The 21,429-nt window shown below is 40.3% G+C and overlaps 1 protein-coding gene across 1 annotated transcript in view; it reads left to right on the top strand.

Annotated features, from left to right (window-relative positions):
• The window catches only part of LOC136427242 (peroxidasin homolog), a 123,355-nt gene that overhangs the window by 63,752 nt on the left and 38,174 nt on the right, over positions 1–21,429 (top strand). The window contains exons 8-11 of the mRNA XM_066416038.1: positions 7,547–7,664; positions 8,511–8,677; positions 9,279–9,382; positions 10,092–10,275. Coding sequence (XP_066272135.1) covers positions 7,547–7,664; positions 8,511–8,677; positions 9,279–9,382; positions 10,092–10,275 — 573 coding nt within the window. The remainder of the gene's footprint in view (positions 1–7,546; positions 7,665–8,510; positions 8,678–9,278; positions 9,383–10,091; positions 10,276–21,429) is intronic.

The raw sequence follows: 21,429 nt of genomic DNA, 5'->3' as shown, positions 1-21,429 counted from the left end.
TTAGCCCGCTGAAATGAACAGCTAGCCCGGAGATGTGAAATCACAGAACTCGGGTCTAAAATTGTTAGACCGCGGCTCTAAATTTCTAGACCGCGGGGCAGAACTGTCCAAAAGCAGGAAGACCGCGGGGCAAACTTCAGACTGCTGGGATAACTTGAATGAAAAGCTGTGTCAGAAAGGTGTGAGAGGCGGGGCAGAGAGGTGGGAAAGAGGCGTGAATTGACAGTCTTACAGGAAACACTCCCAACTTTAGTCTGCAGGGCTTCGAAATTAGACCGCGGTCCTGCATCTCTCACTTGAGGTCCAAATCAGTTGATGTGAAAAGTTCATATGATAACAGTTAAAACTTACATGTACACTTTCGAAAGAGCAACAGATGCTAATAACCCTGACCAATTCATCTGCTTGGAGATCAATGCGGGGACCTGAGATTGTTTCCCTCCTATACTAGAGATCAACTGGGATTTAAAATTTGATAACTCAAAATGTGCAAAGAGACAAATTACAGCTGTGTTGTGTGTTGGTCAGACACTATATATAGAATATTGACCATACAATTGTCCTAGGTAGGTGTTGCACCTACCAGCAGCATGTTTTCACACATTGGTGGTATTTTACATTTATTCATTTATAGTTGGCCTTTTGTGTGCAACTGATTTCCAAAACCTCTGGCTCCCTGTTGGTAATAGGTGAGGGCAAGTACAAGATAAGTTCATCCAGTATAAAGGCATGTGGCTGCCATTTGACTGCAGTAGATTCATACATTTATGAGTTGAAATGTGATTGAATGCCACAAGTTATTTGGTTACAGAGCATATCTAGGTTTTGCCTCAAATCCCTTTCATATTGGGACTGACAATGAGATGTATTTGGGATCTTCTTGCTTTTATACCGATCAAATCATGTCCTTTATAGCCAAAACACAATCACTCAAAACAACTGAATAAATTTCAAAATCATCAGACGTTTGAAACTTTCAGACCTTAGGCCACACCAATCTAATTTCTTGGTTAACGGATTTTTATTTTCGAAAAAAAAAAAAAGTTCAGAAAAAAAAAAATTCATGAAAATAGAAGGCTGGCCCAGCCTTCTGTTTTCATGATTTTTTTTTTTCAAAAATTTTTTTTTTTTGGAAAATAAAAATCCGTTAACCAAGAAATTAAATTGGTGTGGCCTTATCCAAGCAAGGAGGTTAAAATTGATCCAAGGTCCTTTGTCCTTTAAACCTAATTATTTTATTATTATTATTATTATTATTATTATTTTGACATATGTCACCAACATGGCTCGACACATGAGGTTTGAACCTGCATAAGAAAAGCATAAAATAATTAGGTTTAAAGGACAAAGGACCTTGGATCAATTTTAACCTCCTTGCTTGGATAAGGTCTGAAAGTTTCAAACGTCTGATGATTTTGAAATTTATTCAGTTGTTTTGAGTGATTGTGTTTTGGCTATAAAGGACATGATTTGTATACCAAGGAGGTTTATATAAAACCTCCTTGGACATACTTCATTTTGGTTTACATTCTACTTCAATGTGTTACATAGCTGAGGAGAGATGCCTTTAGGTCACTTTTGTAGTGCGGGAACTGGAAATACTAAGATAGGCTTAGCACATCTAATTCTATAGATTGTTCCATTTGACATAGGAAGTTATGAGATTCCGAATTAAATCTCAGAATTTTATCCACTTGTAGAGTTTGAATTGTCTTTACCTGAACGTCTAACCTTCATAAACGACATATGAAGTTGATATGAATCGAAACATCAGGCTAGCTAGATCTAGAGTTTGTTCAAGCCTCGTTGGTTCTAGGTAATATTTTGGTTCCAAATCCTTGGACCTTTAATAGGCAGTTAGGGGGAGAGGCGCTCATATACCCTCGTTCAGGAAATTCAAGTAATTATTCGCTTCTTTGTTATGCGGCTTCAAACTAGCTCAGCTATTGTCCTGGACAAGCAGTGATGCTGTCAAATTATCAAGTTGATTCAGAAGTAATTATCACACAGGGAGTATACTGTGTGTGTCAAAGGGGCCTTCTTACCAAGAGATCTTGAGGCCTTGCCTTGGGTCATGGGATGGGAGCCTGGAAATCCTGGCTGATCAGAATACAGAAATAACAATCTTCTACCCCACAACTGCTTGATTGAAGATCATGTTAGCCTTGGCCCTCAGGTCTTGGTATTACAGTATAAGTCAGTGTGTATTTAAAGCAAGGAGGTCTAAACCTCCTTGGTGTAAGCAAGGACATTAAATATTGTCCTTGGTGTAAGCTGAGGTATGATTTCAAAGTACAGAAACCTGAAAATTCACTTCTGGGATAGATAATGTATTCAAATGGGTAAACCAGATGTTGGGTAATTAACCTAGTAGGTTGTATTCAACTTCAGATGAATCCAGGCAACATTTCTATGTGAACTAAAAAAAATTATTTGAAAACAATGTAAGACAAATTTAAAGTTTGATTTGTCTGCCCTACCCCCAACCAAATTAGTTCAAGTACATCCCATATCATCCCAACAGCTCACTAGTATCTGAACAAGATGATTTTAAACCTCCTTGGTCTGAAGGACTATTTTATTTTCGTGCCTTAGATTGGGTCACACCAATTTAATTTCTTGGTTAACTTCTTTTTTTTTTGGAAAATAAAATCCGTTAACCAAGAAATTAAATTGGTGTGGCCTTGGTGATCTCGGAACCAGAAATGTACTTTGCATAATACTGGCCAGCCAGCCAACCTTTCACTTCACAAAGCTGGCTTATGACATGCCTGTGTTGTTATTTGTCTATACCCAATTGTTGTTTAGTTGAAGTAAGGGCATTATTCAGAATAATGTCCTTGGTTGAAGACGGCATTTGCTTTTCTTGTGAAGCCATTCATGTCAATTGTCTGTTGTCTCAACCAAGGAGGCTATAGTCAGAGTTTGTTAGCCTAGACCCTATGTTTACAGCACGACTACCAGGTCAGACCAACCAGTGGCACTTGGCTCCATTTATTGGGAGATTTTTTAGTGGTTAATTTGTGAACATGACATTTATCATTTTTTTAATCTTTTTTCATTTTATTATTTTGTAATCTTTTAAAAAAATTTTTTAGATTTTATTTATCATTCTTTTAAACTGTCATGTGAGATTTTGTAGTTGTTAATTTGTGAACATGAACCCTCGAAGCCAGATTCAAATAGCCTCAAGCCAGCTTGTTCCAAGCTGCCTCTTGAGTTGAGGTGATCTTATAATCACTAAGACAGTTCATCATTCTTTGGTGTGATTGTGACGGGGTTTGTTGAAACCTTTACTGAGTCCTCAGCCCATATTGTTTTTTTTTCATTCCTTAATGGCTTAAAGTTTGTTTGACCAAATTTTAAACCAGGTTTTCTTAACCTCCTTGGTTTGACATACATGTACTATATACCAAGGGTCAGTCTCCATACAGATCAGCTCCCTTCCAGATAAATAATATTATATTTCTATACAGAAGTAATGATGTACTAATGCACCTTGCTTCCCCATTACGACTGGGTAGCACACATTCCCTCGAGGGAAATGTTGAAAATCGTGGACACAGCTCCTAGCCTCCCGACCAAAACCTCTGCTTTTTCAATACCCAGTCTTGATCCATGGTAGCCGAGAAATTCTATCTTTCCATGTACCAATTGTCTTTTGGCTCTATGCAAATCAGTGTAATTCACACCTTGACATTAATTGGGATATTCACAGCCAATACAGACATCCCTGAAAGAACAATAAATTCTCACGCATCCCCCCTGTGCTTGATTTAACTTCCTAAGAATTCCTTCCTTCCTAGAGCACTGGCATTTACTTTAAAATTAGCTAATAATGTCTGGAGATGATTTCTTAGGTGCACAGTGCTCCCATCAAACTTAGATGTATGTGCCTAAATGATGGACAGCTAAGCTGAACTGTCAATCTAAAAAAAAGAAAAATCAGTATTTTTAGCTTTCACAGGACCTCTGCTTTTACCAAGGAGGTTTTATATAGAACCTCCTTGCTTTTACTTAGTTACATCCTACCCAAGAGGTATTTTACTTCCCCTCTTTCTTGCAACAAGGAAGGCACATAAAGTGCTTTTCCACCTGAGTGTGTGAATTTGTTTCAGTATAAAATCAATTTGTTACATTACAAGTTTGATTAACACATTTGTCAACAGTTAACCAAGGTAACTTATCAAACATTCTAAGACATATTTTTCCAAAGTTGACAATAGTCATGCCTGGCCATGGCTGCAGGTCAGACTCTGCCAAATAAAGCAGTTGGCATATTCTATAAGAGATGGTATGATTTGTCCTACTTCCCAAAGCCTAAAATCCCACATGATTCTTGTTTACCTTATCAATGTAGCTCTTCAACTTTAATAGCTGGATAATATGCTCTTTCTGAAATCAGTCCAAGGTAGTATAATCTCAGTTTTCTGTAGAGCAAAAAATAATGCACAACTATTGGAAAGTGGCTCAGCTGTGTTCAGTTCTGAGGACCTAACTATCAGCCCGTTCTACGTTTATTTTAGTATGTGGGGTTCTGTTCAGGACCGCGGCCTATCCCCCTTGCTTAGACTTTTCATAGAATTTATCATATATGTGCTAATTACACAGGCTGGCCAGGTGTGATTTCTGATTAATTCAGTCACTTTCATGGTGCTGTATGAAATGCAGTCTACATGCAGGCTGGTCTGTCAGCCCCGCGGTCTAACTCACCAAGTCTGGGGGAAAACGTCATAAGCCTGGGGAAACTCTTTCTACCCTGCGGTCTAAGCAATTTTTAACTTCAAATATATCGATAAGTTTATACACTATGGCAATAAAAAAACAACCTAACAATGAAGACAACATAATCTTTGAAATGGTATGTAAAAGATTCCTGTAAATCCAGGGGAAAAAAAGTTGAAAACTAGGGATTTCAGTCAGGGAGGTTCTAGCTGCCTTCGAATCCGGAAACTGTATTTCCCAATTTAAACTGACTGGTGTTAAATGGTTTCGTTGATACATTGAAGTAAATATAAACATGACCTCTTTAGTTTGTTAACAGAATACCTGCCCATTGTCTAACCATAACCAGTAATACACTTGATTAGTTTGAAGAATGCTTTTCGTTTTGAATTATGTAGTTATCAGTTCTCTGTCGAGGAAAAATACCAGACTATGTATAGTATTACGTTCAACATTTTAAAGTCAATACCTGGGAAAATTTTGATGGCTTGCTGGAATCTAATTTCAGTTTCTTAAAATGTGATAATTGTCAACCAATAATTCTTAAAGGCACCAGAGCATTTTATGAGGCTTGAAACTCGAATTAAAAAAACTTCAATTTCTAGTCATTCCTAGACATAGTGAGTTTCAATAACACTATACCATTACATATCAACATTCAAGGAGCAAAGGTACGATGTGGTTGTGTGGTGAGAACTGATAGAAAATCCAAGCCCTAATAGACTGATCCTGACTGTCCATCACAATTAGCGGTTCGACCAATGAGAGAGTGACTGCATGTCCATCAAATATTAGCATTTTGATGTTTTTATTTTGCATTTCTACGTTTTGCCGGAGTTGGGCGGGGCTATGGGATCGGTCTATTACACTATAGGCACGTGAAACTATAGAGATCACCGTGTAGCTTATTTTTGTGCCGCTTTTGAGCACTTTTAATATGAAATTATCAGACAAATGTGGTAAACAGTGGCATTAAATGTCAATTTCATAAAGATTACAGCAACTAGAATTATCTCATGGCATAGGTCAATTTTGTCAAGAAATTAAAACATAGTATTACTTTTCACAATAAGTGAAGTACCATGATCAGGAAGTTTCTTGCTAGTAGGTTTCCTTTAGATACATACTCAGCTCCCCTCTCCTCATTAAGATGCATTTCTGAAGTATCCACGGTGTCCTTGTTTCTGGATGCAGGCCTTCCTCTTCCATAGAACTGTCCTATCAACTGATCATGCGGGCAAATGCTTGACTGGGCAACAAACATTCTGCTATACTATTGTACATAGGTACTTTCCAAGCAGAGGTTAGGCCCCGGCTTGTTTAGGACATTTTTTTTGGCGTTTTTAGCTGGCCTATCAATTTTGTCAGTTTTCTTGACATGCAAGGCTTGGAAATGTGAAGTAACAAAGGCCAACAAGAAACAGCTAAGAAAAGATATCCAAAAGAAGCTGGGGTCTAACCTCTGCTTGGAGAGTACTATGTATGGGTGTCTAGTCCAGGTTGCAAGTAAATTTGTCCGGTTTTCTCTCATGCCGCTCCAGATGGAGATTCTCCACTGGACGAGACGTTCCCTATACGCCACAGAACCTCAAAGATTATAGGTGAATACTCTTCCGCTTTCCACAAACGGAAAGTTCTCCCTTTTAGCAGTACAAAGATACTCAACTACCCATTTTGAGATGTACAATTTTCTGAGCGAATTCAGAAAATTTGCATTCGCTGGGAGTGAAACATTTCAAGATCGGTCAGTCGGGTTTCTTTGCACTGCTGAAAGTGGACCAGAAATCATTCACATCCTTAGCCTAGTTTCCAAACCTATTATAGCTGCCAGGTTTCCTTGTGCAAATCAAATACAAAATGTAGACTAGCCTCTACCGGACTACATAGGTCACTGGAAAAATAGTAGAAATTGGCCAAATAGACAGATAACAGAAGAAGGAGAAGAAATTTATTGCGCGACAATTGTAACGGGTACAATCATTATGGCAATTTGTAGATACAAAACAATTCTTCTTCTTCTTTCAATTGGCTATTTCTGATATCTAACAATTTCAAAGAACTAATCTACAACATGAATAACATGCCAGGGGAGTTAGCAGGCCATGGTGCTACTTGGCACCTATTAGATAGAGATTAGTGAACAGTGTATTTGCATAAGATGAAGAAGAGACTCCGCAGCTATAATAGGTTTGGATACCAGGCTATCACATCCCATCCTTCTGTGGTTCCCCACCCCAATATTGCAAGCAACCCGAACCCAAGGAAATGCCTTTTCTTAAAGATATCAGTGCTGGTATATACACATGCATAAAGAATTAAGACAGTCACAGTTACTAGGATGGATCAAGTGCACGTGGTCATAATTGATGCATATCGTTCCCACTTATCCTAAAATCCAAACTTAAACCTTAATCAGTTCCCCATTTGATTCTGAGTGCAACAGTTTACTGATACGTTCTTATACCATAATCTTTAAAAGCGTGCCATGCCCTGATCTTAACACCCAGTACCCCCCATCTCCGCCCCCATCATCTTAATATGTATACTAAAATATGCAAAAATATTGCATGTCACCTCTACAAGATCTACATGTAATATTAGTTGTTTCGAAAGAATGGCCTGTGGTACAAATATAATGAGATGTAAATGTATAGATACAATGAGACATATTTCCTTACATAATTTATTTCTTTTGTGCAAAAATTGGTCAAGATAAGAGATATTCTTGTACGTTCACTTGACATTCATGGACCTATATGCAAAATATTCAAGCAGACCAATGCAGAACATATGTGCATAACAATATCCTTGTCCCTTCTAGTTAAACCTCACTTCACTGCGGAGCCTTCTGACGTCGACGTGACCCATGGCAACACGGTGTACTTCAGTTGCCATGCAGAGGGAGACCCCAAACCTGAGATTGTCTGGCTCCACAACAGGTGAGTACAGCATACTCGGACATGTTATAGAGGCACACTTTGCCTAACTTTACATCTAGAGAGAAAAGTATTAGTTTTATGGTAACGTTTGAACCTACTGTCGACCCGAGCTTGGACATGTTGTAAGGGATTGCATTTGTCATTTCGGATGGTGACGTAAAGCCGGCGGCCCCGTGTATGAGGGAGCTTCAGGCAGAGGTCAAACCTCTGCACGTAAAAGAACCCAACACACTAATCGAAAAGAGTAGGGGTGACCCAGTGTGCTTGGCCAAAAACGTGAGCCGTAGCAAAGCCGCATTGCACTACTAGCTAACGAAAAAGTGTCATGCTTCGTCTTCAGTCTGAAGTTTGAGCGCTTTACCTACCTTACCCTTACCTTACCTTAGTCTTTTTTTCCTGTCATACCCACAATCTTCATGATGATCATTCCAGCATGTAATGATCAGCAATTTACCATCTATGCATCGTTATAAATAGTAGCTAATTTGAAGAGATTCAAAAAAGTTTGAATCCTGGCTGTTATCGTTCACCTGACATGCACGCTACTGTTAAGGGTTGCAGTTCTTAGGACGGGACGTTAAGCCATGGACCACTGATAATTGCACTTTTCGAGCTAGGTACAATGAAGCTACAGATACTGTACATAGCGCCTGTCTTTGCTGTAACAACCAATGGAAGATTTAGCTTTTCAGTGAGCTAAACTTGTTTCAGATCACAAGGTAATAGTTACTCAAGCAACTGGATAACATGCTGGATATCTGTTACCTTGTGCATCTTATTACCTGGATGTCTAACCTTCGTGGTTTGAGATCACTTTCACTTTTTACTGTCACTTTCTATTTGTAGTAACGAGGTGCAAATCACTGATGAGCGACACAACATGCTGGACGACGGGACCCTGATGATCCAGGACACCCGGCCGGAGGACCAGGGCATGTACGAGTGCATGGCCAGGAACATCGCCGGGGAGGTCAAGACCAAACCAGCCGAGCTCAGATACTTCAACAGCCCAGGTTAGTAAGAAGGACCCCTTACAATAGACTGCATTGGACTTGTGGGTCCCTAGATTTACATTTGATATATTGGAGAACCAGGGCATGTACGACTGCATGGCCAGGAACATCGCTGGGGAGGTCAAGACCAAACCTGCCGAGCTCAGATACTTCAACAGCCCAGGTAAGCCCCTGTCACACATAGCCGACCATGGCCTCCCAAACATACATGTAGACCCAAGATACCTGCCCGGAGGACCAGGGCATGTACGAGTGCATGGCCAGGAACATCGCAGGGGAGGTGAAGACCAAACCTGCCGAGCTCAGATACTTCAACAGCCCAGGTCAGTAAGGATTGTGTCCCATAGCCATTTTGAGGCTGTAGGGGCAGTGGATTGTTATCCACTCTGTCTAGGGCACGGTATTGGAAGGCAGAACCCAACCCTCTCCTCCCACTGCCGAAACAGTATGGAAGTTAAACACACTTCACTGCCAGTGGACTAGCCCCCTGCTACAGTGATTGCACCACAGTGTGGCCCAGGGCTATGAAACGGAGAAACTATACATCAATAATGATGTGGGAGGATTTTAACTTGTTTTAACTCTCTCCCCTTCCTTACAGCAAGTCCCACCTTCACTGTGAGTCCGCAGGATACAGAGGTACTAGCTGGGCAGAGTGTCACACTGGAGTGCAGCGCCTCGGGGTATCCACTTCCTGACATCACGGTAACATACACCACTTCTACTGCTCCTCTTTATGTTATCTGTTTAGGCCATACTGAGTTGTTATATGGATGACATCCTCTGGGTACCCCAAAACTGATGCAAGCTTGAGAAGAAAGAAAAATTGAGCAAGTGGTCAGGAAGATGGAATGAATGACTGAACAAACAGAAAATGGTACACCAAACAATAAATTCTTTTTTTGCTCTTTCACATCTTTTTCTTTGGAATACTTCGCTCGTTGGCTCTGTTTCCGAAATTTTTCTTACAATTGACGGCATATATTTGCTCATTTTGTAGCTCCTTTGTACAATTTACAGTATGGTTGCAAACTTTTTTTTTGGAAACGGATAAAAGTTAATGCTCATGCAGTTGTCCTCCATATAATCAAGTTAGTGTGGCCTTAATAAAGGTAAAAAAAAATGATGCAATAAAGGTTAGGGCTGCACCCATCTTTCGGAAGGGACCTAAAATGGGAGTCCTTTGTTCCAGAAGGTGCCTTGATCACATTAAAGGGGAAGAGCCAGCAACCCCTCCCTGTAAAAATATATCCTGCAACTGAAACAGCAAGGAAACTTGCTGCCCTATGTGCCACTTAGAGGTACTACAAGGGTTTCAACGAACGAACAAACGAACAAAACACGAAAAAAAGCTTGAATGGCACACTGTCTTTTGTATTAACTGTAGTGATTGGATTTGTGGTCAATCCACCAGTGGTCCAGGCATGACAGACCGGGCCCGCCGCCGCCTGCCCTGCCCAGCGATCCCCGGTTCACCCTCATGAGGTCGGGCGCGCTCCACATCACGAACGTGCAGCAGGAGGACCACGGGCTGTACCGCTGCGAGGCGTCCAACGACCAGGACACCATCATCGCCACTGCACAGCTCATCGTACAAGGTAAGGTGTCTAATTTTTCGGTATGGCCCTCTTGGTAATCAACTTTTATTAGTGGAAGGGACAATGCAGCTGTCTTGAGATGAATACAGATTGGAGATTTTGATGCAACAAAAGGCACAGCGACCTTCATATAACCAACTAGAGACTACAACTACAAATCATTGCTACTGTAGGAATTTTGCCCTACCAAGACATCCTACATCATTTCTCAGATTGAGAATTTTTCAATGTGTAGTTGTTGCTAGAATGGGTACATGCTGTGATGTTTTGATCCAGTGATACAAATGTTTGTTTGGGATCTTTTTGATGAAATAACTGGACCAAGTACAGACATAGCTAATACTTGAGATATCAATCTGTGCAGGCTGTAAGTGACTTCTCAAGCTACTTGAATGTACAAAGATAAGTGTAACAGGTGCTGTCCAGTGTATAGTGTCTTTGCCTCTGGACCAAGAAATTGTGAGTTTGAATCCTGGCTGTGTCTCCCATCTGAAATGCACATTGCTGTTTGCAGTCCTTAGGATGGGACGTTAAACTATTGTCCACTGTTCATTGTCGAAAAGAGCCAGGGGAATTTCCCCAGTATAATGAACCTCAAAATACTGTACATAGTGTCTGTCCTTTCTGTCACGACCAGTGGAAGAGTAGCTCAACTGTTCATTGATTTCATTTGAGCTACAGTCTTACATGCATGAACAACTTTGCCACCTGCAGCAAATGGACTGTGGAAGTCATGTGGTTTCTAGGTCTGCTTTACATTGTCGTAATCTTTTTAGCAAACTGTTTAGACTTCGCTTTCTAGCAAGGTTTCCCCAGAAAGCTGGTTCTCTTCATTGTAGTAATTATACTCCGGTTTATTTCTTGTGATTGAAATTTCATACTTGAGGCCAAACCTTCACAGCGAGAGTTCCAAGTGGTTGTCTGGTATCCTGCTCAGAAGTCGGATTTCTTATGGGAAATTTATATCTTTGAGGTGAAGTGTCACCATTTTGCAGACAACATTCTGGTTATCTACATAATCGCTTGCGTGGTTTTGCTATCAGTGTGTGAGTTCTTGGAGGGTTTTCCTTGGGGGGTATGATGCAAAGAGAGTGAGGAATGTTCTTAAGGGCAAGGACATGACCTTAAGAGTTTATCAATACTCTGCCTTTGCTAAGTACCTGTCACATTAAAAGATGGTAGCAATGGTTAATGGAAATGGTGTATTTTTTGGTTTATTTAGTTTGTTTATTTTACCAGGATATACATGTTGCCTATACTGGCAATTTTTCAATGATTCCTGGGGGGAGAACCCTGACATAGAATAGCACAACATTACAACATAATATTTTTATGGTCATTATGAAAACAAAGGTTCACATTCATCATTTGTCTTGTTTTACACAATACTTACTGTAATTCACTTTATCTTCACGGTAGCAAAATTTCACGGTGTAAGGAAAATAGACATTTTCACTGAACTTTAACTTCACAATGGCGGCAAGTGATTTACAGAACGGATGTGTGAAGGAGTCATAAATAATAACAACAGTTTTTTTTCACGGTGATGATAAGTTCACGGTACAGAGGTGTCTGTGAAAACTGTGAACATAAAGTTACTGAAAGAAACAAGAATTACAGTACAACTTGGTGTTGTAGGAAACTGTTGGGGTGGGGTTTGAGATGGTCGTGACTAAGTATGCAAATATGACCAACAGCGGATAATAAGAAGTGTCTGTGACGTCCTCTTAGTTTTACACAAAAGTAGCTATAAAATGACTGCAGTGTCTTCAACCTGACTTTTAACGCTTCGATCCCAATAAGAACTGTCGTCATTCCCTCACACTGCAGTACCAGTCTTATGGTTTACCTCAACATCTGTTTCAAGGATGAGCTTTTAATTCAACTTTGCGTGTGATTCAAACTCAACCGCAGCTCATACTCTAATTTTTGTCCTAACAAGTAATTGCCTCAACATACAAATGTTTTGTTTTCATTGTCTAGATGTTTGTTCTTGTGTGTCCATAGTTATTTGAATTTGAGTGTCAGGATGTGAAGGGGAAGATGGTGTAACCGTAGACTGGCAGGATGGGAAGGTCTACATAGAGGTCAAAATGTTTTTCTGCACTGTCAGGTTGTGGTAGAACTAGTCATTTACAGACATTCCAGGTCATAAGGTCAATGGAAGAGGCTACTAATTCACAGGGGGGATTGTTTTTGGTCTGTATGTCAGTGTTTTCACAGTTGTATCTTTTCCACATGCTAGTCACATTTACTGTAGAGTGACAGGAAGTGATAAATACACAGGTAATGCTAATCAAAGCCTTTATTTTGAATAATGTGCAATATTGTTAGTCAAGACATACAAGAAACTCGTAATATTTCATGGAGGCTTGAGATCTTCCAACTCTTATGTTAACAATGTTTGTTTTTTTAGGAGCATGTGTGAATGACCTTGTCTTGCACCATACATGTACATATGTCCTGATGACCTTGCATCTTCACAATTATCTCTCGACGTTCAGGTGTTAGCAATTGAAGAAGTGTGTTTTGAATCAGATTGTTTTGGCCAGCACTGCAGATCAGAGGTGAGGGTTCAGGTTTAGGTTTATACCAATAGGTCTGCCATGAGATAAAACCTCAATCTTAGAATTCCTCGTGCTGTTCATAATCTGAAGATAACAATGTATAATTTGCTCACAGGTGGGCTGTTAAAGCATTGTTTTTCAGTACTAAATACAGAAAATTCTACAGTCTACCTTGTACATTATGTGGTGCAGAACACCAGGCTGTTGAGTGTTTTGCATCAGTGTTCGTTGACAAGCCTTTATGAAAGCTGTTGGCTGATTGACATTCAATGATATTTTTCTATACAGTCAGGTATTTTCAACTAAGAGGATTCTTACAACATTATTTGTAAATATGAAATGATTGGTACCAAAATCTTACAGTCTCTTAAGCCATCTTTGACTTCATGATTCCATTTGAGTGTGAAACTACCAATTAGGGCTGTCTCCAAGACCCGTCCCTCCATCCCGGGACAGAAATTTGCTTCTTGGGACGGAAAAAAAGTTAACCCCATCTGTCCAACATATCTAAACTTCATGACTTGAAATTGATAAAAATGTATTTTCGTAAGCTTAAAACGACAGATTTAACAACGAAAATCAACAACATGGGCTCCTAAACTATGAGTGGGGCCGAAATAAATGCATTTAAGTTTGCATGGTTTATATTTCAGCTCTAAGGGGAAAATGGAGTGTTCGCAATGGTTTTAAGTTCGCGGCAGCGCTATAGTCACATACTGCTACGTATTGGACAAAATTGTTTGCGGTGGTTTTAAGTTCGTGGTAAAACGATCGCCGCGAAAACCACTGCGAACATTTCTGCATTTACAGTACTATCGGTGCAAGCTGTGAACTGTTAGGGATGAGTTTACTCTAGCTCTACCCCACGCTGGTTTTCAGTCTCTTTCAACACATGAACTTGAAGGACAAGCGGAATCAGCAACAGATTTTGGTGTTTTTGTAGTAGATGGAGCTCTGCTCTTTCTTTACTTTACTTTATCCATCCGCTTATGCCTGTGGAGGTGTCACAGGGAGGTGGAGTCAATGCTCTGCTGCTCTGCTCTTACAAACAATTCAAACTAAAGAATAATACAATGCTAAACTTTCTTCCAACACTAAGGTATTCACGGATCAAATTTTCAACAACCACTGTCGCCTTCTTCAGGATTAATAATGACGAATCAGTTCCGAACATAAACTTGTGAGAGTTACAGACACATGACTAATTTTTATTATTTTTGACACGTGTCTTTACAGATACGTGACGTCAGCGATTGGTCAAACGTGCCAGGAAGTTTATAACGCCCACTGTCTCTGTTGAGTGATGGCTGGAGTGCCCTGATGTATATGGCCTCCTTTAAACCTCTCATAAAGTAGTCCTGCTCAGTGTCCAGTATTCCGACTTTGTCCAGTGAAACGGTATGGTCCGTAGATTCAATGTTGATGTGTTGAGAGACTTCCGACGAATGTGAGCGTTTGTGTTCAAGGAATCTAGTTTGAAACTAAAGAAGTTTGAAATGATCCTGGCCATGTTGCTTGGCATCCATCCTAGAGAATGGGTAATACATCAAGACATTCCTGACTTCTCTCCAGTGAAAGAGAACAGAGGGCTGACACTGTTCACCTCACGAGAGTTTGTTATGACTGCCAAGTGTGCTAAATTAGCTGCTCTCTTTTGTATGAAGATTGTACAATGTAACGTTAAGTACTGGCTGTCTAAATCGATAAATCAAAGACTGTTACAGCTTTGATATGATAAATAGAAAATGCATATCAGCAGCTACATTTTGTTGGTAATCAGTTTCAAGATGCTTGAATGTATACTGCAAATGTTTGCAGGGGTTTTACGTTCGCGGTTTTCGCGTTGAACTCTTCAGCACAAACTTAAAACCGTCGCGAAACTTTTTGTCCACCAATGACTGTAGCGCTACTATTGTTTCAAACGCGAACTTAAAACCACCACGAACACTCCATTTTCTCCCTACCGCGAAATAAAAACCATGCAAACATAAATGAATTTTACAGTATTTTGAGTTTTCAACTAAGTCATAACAATCTCCCCAAGAGAGATGTATAGTTTCAGTGGGGCCGGGGATTCAGGAAAAGATGCTGTTTGTGGTCATGAGCACTTGTTAGTGAATGGCATTCTTTCTCTGTTTGAAATGTTGTACCACCTACCATGTAGTTCTGTGCTAGACAAGTGACTTCACAAAACTGGTATGTCTAAGAAGGAGACTTTCTCCTGTATGTTACTGTAAATGCATTTAAGTTTGCGTGGTTTTTATACGCGCTAAGGGGAAATGGAGTGTTCGCTGTGTTTTTAAGTTCGCGGCAGCGCTATACATACTGTTACAGTATTGGACAAAAATGTTTACGGTGGTTTTATGTTTACGGTGAAACGGTCACCGCAAAAACCGCGAACATAAAACCACTGCAAACATTTCTGCATTTACAGTATGCCGGCTGATACTCAGAAAGAGCTTTCAGACTAATCGGAAAGGATTACCTCATTCGTCTGGTGTTCAAAGAGCAGGATGTAATTTACACACAATCTTTGTCCTGAAGGGATACCTGTGCCGGAATGGTGTCTGCAAACCATCACCTGCCTGATGTTAGCTCAGTCCACTGGTGTCAGGTGGTGTTAGATGGTGAAGCATTGTAGATACTGTTCTGCTAGATGGCAATAAACAATGCAAAAACAAGAGCTATTTACCACTCCAATTTGGTGATACAAAATCCGGAACTTCTGCTGCAGTACCATAACAAGCCACTAATATAATGAAGTACCTGTCCAATAGATAGTGTTCAACCAGATGGTAGGAAACAATGCATAAGCAAGAGCTCCAATTTGGTGACTTTTTCATCTTCAGATCGATATATACAAAAAAAAACGTTCCGCTGCAGTACCATAACAAGCAACTAGGGGGCCCAAAATCTATTAATTTTGAGGTCTCACAAAGACCTACCCACATACAAAATATCAAGACAATCCACCCTGGCATTCTCAAGTTATCGTGTTGACATACGGATAGACAGACACACGCACTAATGCTACCTAAAACGTAGTCTTCTAACAAACGTAATAAACTGTTAATCCTTGAGATTAAAACAATGTAAGCCAAAGTCTTACATGCTTTGACTTTGGATTAAATCATTTAACACCAAACTTCCTTGTGTTAGACTCTCTCTTGAGTGCTTGCTGCTGATAGAAACCAAAGAGAAAGAGTGCTTAGTAGTCTAAACACTCTGAGGAATGCTCAGCCAATTATCTCATTGACGGTAATCCCATGCAGTGTTTGTTATGGTTAGGCCGAGGTCGTATGTTAGGATCTAACATGTAGGTCGTTTGGAGGCTCTTGATCAATTTAATGTTTCCCAGCCAGGATGATCCTTTGTCGGCAGCTCTGATAAGAAGTCATTAAAGGATGTATATGTAGGCCAGTAGCTGTGGGGAGGGCTGGGTGTCAGTTCTAATTTATCCCAAGAAATGTGTTGTTAATAGCTCTGATGGAAAGAAGATAATTTTATAGTCATAGTATACTGCAGTGTAGCCAGGATGATCCTTTGTCGGCAGCTCTGATAAGAAGTCATTAAAGGATGTATATGTAGGCCAGTAGCTGTGGGGAGGGCTGGGTGTCAGTTCTAATTTATTCCATTGCAAGAAATGTGTTGTTAATAGCTCTGATGGGAAAGAAGATATAGAGTATACTGCAGAAAGATCAGTTTTGACACCTAACTATGATGCAGCCACTGCTAGCTTACTCCCTACCAGTGCCTTACTGTTTCACAACCCATTCCATCCACTCCTGAATGCTTGAAACATTTTGCAACATTAGGCTGACACTGCCGACCATGCAGTAGCCGACCTTGCTCCAAGCTTTCATGTACTTGTACTCCCAACCATGGTCTGGAGAAGGTTGGGAGGCCATGGTCGGCTATGTATGACATTTCTAAACTCCCAAGTCCCAAGTTCCAACCATGGTCTCGAGAAGGTTGGGAAGTCATGGTCGGTTATGTATGACATGGGCGTAACTCCCAACCATGGTCCGGAGAAGGTTTGGAGGCCATGGTTGGCTATGTATGACATTTCTAAACTCCCGAGTCCCAAGTTCCAACCATGGTCTGGAGAAGGTTGGGAAGCCATGGTCAGTTATGTATGACAGGGGCTTAACTCCCAGCCACGGTCCGGAGAAGGTTTGGAGGCCATAGTTGGCTATGTATGACAAGGGCTCAAGGATTGCACCCTGGCTAAATTGGCATTTTGACTATCCATTGTTTTCTCATTGATGAATTAAGGAAGAACTGTGGTCGTAAGGGCAGCGAGTATAGGAGCCCCGGTAGTAATCGGATGGCACCCAGGCTAGCTATCAATATTCTTTCTTTATTCATTTAAATGAGAAAACCATGGAAAGTCAAAATGCCAATTTAGCAAGGTTACAAACCTTAAGTGAGAATCTTCAGTCGGCCTTGGTCCATGAAGGTGCAAGTTTGTTCCAGATTTACCTTCTCGTCAGCTGAAACAAAATGTGATTTTCTAGTGCACAGAATCAGAACTTACTTCCTGTGAATCTCACGCATGGACAGCGGGATACCACTGGCAAGGTTGGATTGAACAAGTGACAGAATTCACTCCAGGTGGACTTCAGAAGAATACCTTAACCAACATGCAGCCTAGGTGCCATCCTTTATAACCGCTCGCTCAATCTTTCTGTTTGCTAACCATAAGCTAAAAGAATGAGCCAGCGGTTGCTGCAAAGGATGGCTCCTAGGCTAACCAACATACATTGAACAAAATATACTCTTATGGATCAATATGGCAGTTATTATGTTTCGCCAACGAAACATATTGTTTTTTGTCATGTTTCTTCTCCTCCTTCTCCTGTCAAATCTTCAAATCGCTTCTTCTCGGTCGTCCGTGAACCAAATTGGCTGAAATTTGGTATGCAGGTAGAGTAAGAGTACATGTATACCCTTAGACTCTTTTTTAATTTTGTTGATATAAGTTTTTAAAACCTTTTATCGAGGTTTTTTGGTCATTTTCAGACAAAACTCGCACTATATGGCCTCCAGTGCCGTGGTGTTGGAACCTAAGGACCTGAAACTTGGTTTAGTTGTGCATTGGATATTTATCCAAAGGACCCCAGTATTTTTTTGGGCATACACTACTTCAAAATTACTTATTTTGCGATTTTTTCATGGAATTTTTGGTTACTTTGTCTCCCGCGGTGCCGGCGGCGTTTCAAAGGCAAACAATAGGCGGGCTGCACCTGGGCGCGCTGCACGGGTACTCAACTGTATAAGTGATTGTGTGGTTGGTCAGCTCTGAGCCAATGAGGAAGCTCGTTGTATATACGCGCTCGGCCTGCGAGCACGCGGTCCCCACATGACAACGACTCGTAGTTTCAAATTCAGTGGTAAGTTTTGCTTCTCGTTGGTGAAATACAGCGATGTAAATTTTTGTATCGAGTAGGAAATATTGCGGTGATGTTTTGGTTCAATACCACACAGTTTCCCAAGGATGGTCACGGTGGAATTTGTGTGTGTTACAGTTTCACGGTTGCCGGGTAGCTTGTCACGAAAGAGATTTGCGGTGCGTTTAGAAAAAAATTGTGAAATTTTTGCAAAGCCTGAGTTGTGTTACAGTTTCACTGTAGCTTGCAATTGGGTTACGCCTTCAGTCGCCCAGTTTCGTAGCACTATGATAGTGCTAATGCATAAGGCTGCAAGTAAAAGAAGCTCTCCAACAGTGGCCGCGGCTACCAGTTTTGGAAATTTTCAGCATCTGAATATAAAAAGTAATTAGCACTACCCAAAATACTAACTCCAACCAATGAGGTTTTATATATAATGAACCTCCTTGCTCCAACTTCCTTGCTACTGACAGATGGAATCTCACAAGAATCACACAAGACGGCTTGCAATCGCTGTTCACGTGGATATGATTTAAACAATATTTTGACGGCAGAATTTTTGTTTGTTGTTTGTTCATGGCAGATCAGATGCCCGGTTTGGTAGAAAATGATGATTAAAAAACGCAACTTAAAAACAGTGTCATACAACGCCGAAAAGATATTGAAAACCACACCTCGGGAACAACGTAAACCAAAGGTCAATGACTCCTACTGTAGGAATAAAAAACATTGACGGGAAGCGACGCTTTTTACTAGCAAGGACCTGCAACACCAGAATTGCAGCTGATTTGGTCAAAGATTTAGTTTATCTGTAGTAACAAGAAAAAATTAAGCAGTTGAATTATCGGATTAGTTTTATTTTCTGTGTTGAATTCTACAATTCTATAACATAGACTATGTGACGCGTCTAGGCCGATTTAAAAGCGAACATGTCGCCATGAACAGGGATGATCCAATTACCAGCAACCAATCAGCGAGAAGAATACGTTATGCCATTGGTCACCGAAGAAACCGACATTCATCCGGGGAGATGCTTACCCAGGTGGTGTGCGTCGCTAATTAATTTGCCAGAACATAGGGTTTTACGTGTGCATTGAATAAATGTTACGGCAACCTTTATGACTGACGGGCTGGAATTTTCGCTGAACATTTTATTTTTGTTTTGTCTTCTTATAAAAGCCGTCACAATTTCAACTATAGTTAGAATATACATGTAATTTTCTTGTTAGAATAAAGGTAAGCCTGGCAAACTGACAAAATGGGCTGTCCCAATTTTTTTGTTTTTGTAGTTATTTCATTATATTTCAATTTACCCAGGTATTATTTTGGGACAGCCCATTTTTGCATGGGGAGGGGTATTGGCGAAACATGCTGTATTTGCTCAGGGGCAAATGACGGCCTTTCTAGTTAAGTACAAGTATTCTCATATCTCTGGTACTTGTAGCCTGTATAGTAAAGTTTGTGTGAAACATCTGTCTATAGGCCAACATACATGCTCTGTTGTCCAAATCAGGAATTGTAGGACCAAGTAATGCACATTCACTTGTGTAAAGCATGGCTCAGTTCATTGACATTGCTTGGGGACAGCGCTATAGTCTAACGTCCCTATGTTAGGGTTAGGGTGTGCAACATGCATGACTGTATAAATCGGGGTGTAACCTATTGCTATAGCATTCTGCAGGCATAAACCTGTGTGTACTACCACACACTTATGTCTCTGTGATAACGCAAGGTCTCTGTAACTGCATGTTTGTAGTACAATGCTCAGGTTTGCTGCCGAGAAGCCTAGCGACTTGATGTGAAACTACAGAATTTTTTCAAGAATGGAAGCTCCACTTGGCTCTACTCCAATGCAGAGGTGCAATTGCAAGCCCAGTTCAACACCCATAACTTTGAGAATGCTATATCCATTATTTGCCCTCCTACTGCAAAATAAAGCTACCGCAAAAGCAAATGAATATACAGTACTAAGCTGTATTTTGATGAGAAAGCTAACAGTAGTCTATCTAAGGGAATTGCCCTAAGTTGTCTTAGGTCCTGAGTGAACAAGAATGGTGTACAGATGAATTAGTATCAAGAAGTAAAAAAAAAAGAAAAAGAAACCAGTACATTGTGAGCCTCGCAATCTAACAATAACACATAAATACACACACAGACAGTGATTGCACAGCAAATACTGGTAATTTTTCAAAGATTATACCCTAAGTTTATAGAGTGATAAACTGGCAAAGGATAATGGTTAAAGACATCCAGAGCATTTTATGAGGCTTGAAACTTGAATAACAATTTCTAGTCATTCCAGACCTTCACATAGTAATTTTCAATAACGCTATACCATACATCTACATTAAAGGAGCAAAGATACGATGTCGTTGTGTGGTGAGAACTGTAGAAAATCAAAGCCCTAATAGACTGATCCTGACTATCCATCACAATTAGCAGTTCGACCAAAGAGAGGGTGACTGCATGTCCGTCAAATTTTTACATTTTTATGTTTTAATTTTGCATTTCTACGGAGGTGGGCGGGGCTATGGTATCGGTCTATTTACACTAGCTATAGGCGCGTGAAATTAAAAGATCACCATGTAGCTTATTTTTGTGCCGCTTTTGAGCACATTTGATAAGAAATCCACATGCAAATATGGTAAACAGTGGCATTGAATGTCGGTTTCATTAAGATTACAGCAGCTAGAATATTTCCAGTTTTCAAGCCTCATAAAATGCTCTGGGTGCCTTTAACCACTGGTGTAAAAAAGAGACAGGAACCTTTGTAGACCACGGCACTTAGGAGATGTAGACTGACCTATTTGTTGATAAACACTCTTCTCTTTAAGTCAGAGTTTGGTAACATTCCCAGCATTTTTCTAGTCTGGCCCTTGAAATATAAAGGGAGACAACTCTCCTTACCAAATAAGCTACCCCAAACTGTGTCCTTTAACAAGCTGTATAAAACAGAGTGATAAACCTTTAAGTTGTCCTATTTACCCCAAAGCCTGACTGCTATTCTTGACTATTTTCCGTTTTTCTACATCGTTGCCAGGGCTGTCTCCTGCAGGACCTGTCTTTCTGTCCCAGGACAGAAAATCTTTTGTTGGAGCATCCAAAAATTTCACCCTTTCCGTTAAAAAAAAAATCTGAATTTCAGGGCAAGAAATTAATAATACTGTTAAGAACACATGAGTTGGCTATCTAGAGGG

Source organism: Branchiostoma lanceolatum, chromosome 2, assembly GCF_035083965.1.
Source record: "Branchiostoma lanceolatum isolate klBraLanc5 chromosome 2, klBraLanc5.hap2, whole genome shotgun sequence".
NCBI classification, from domain to species: domain Eukaryota; kingdom Metazoa; phylum Chordata; class Leptocardii; order Amphioxiformes; family Branchiostomatidae; genus Branchiostoma; species Branchiostoma lanceolatum.
The sequence above is the reverse complement of the archived record's forward strand: the minus strand, read 5'-3'. Positions and strand labels throughout refer to the sequence as shown.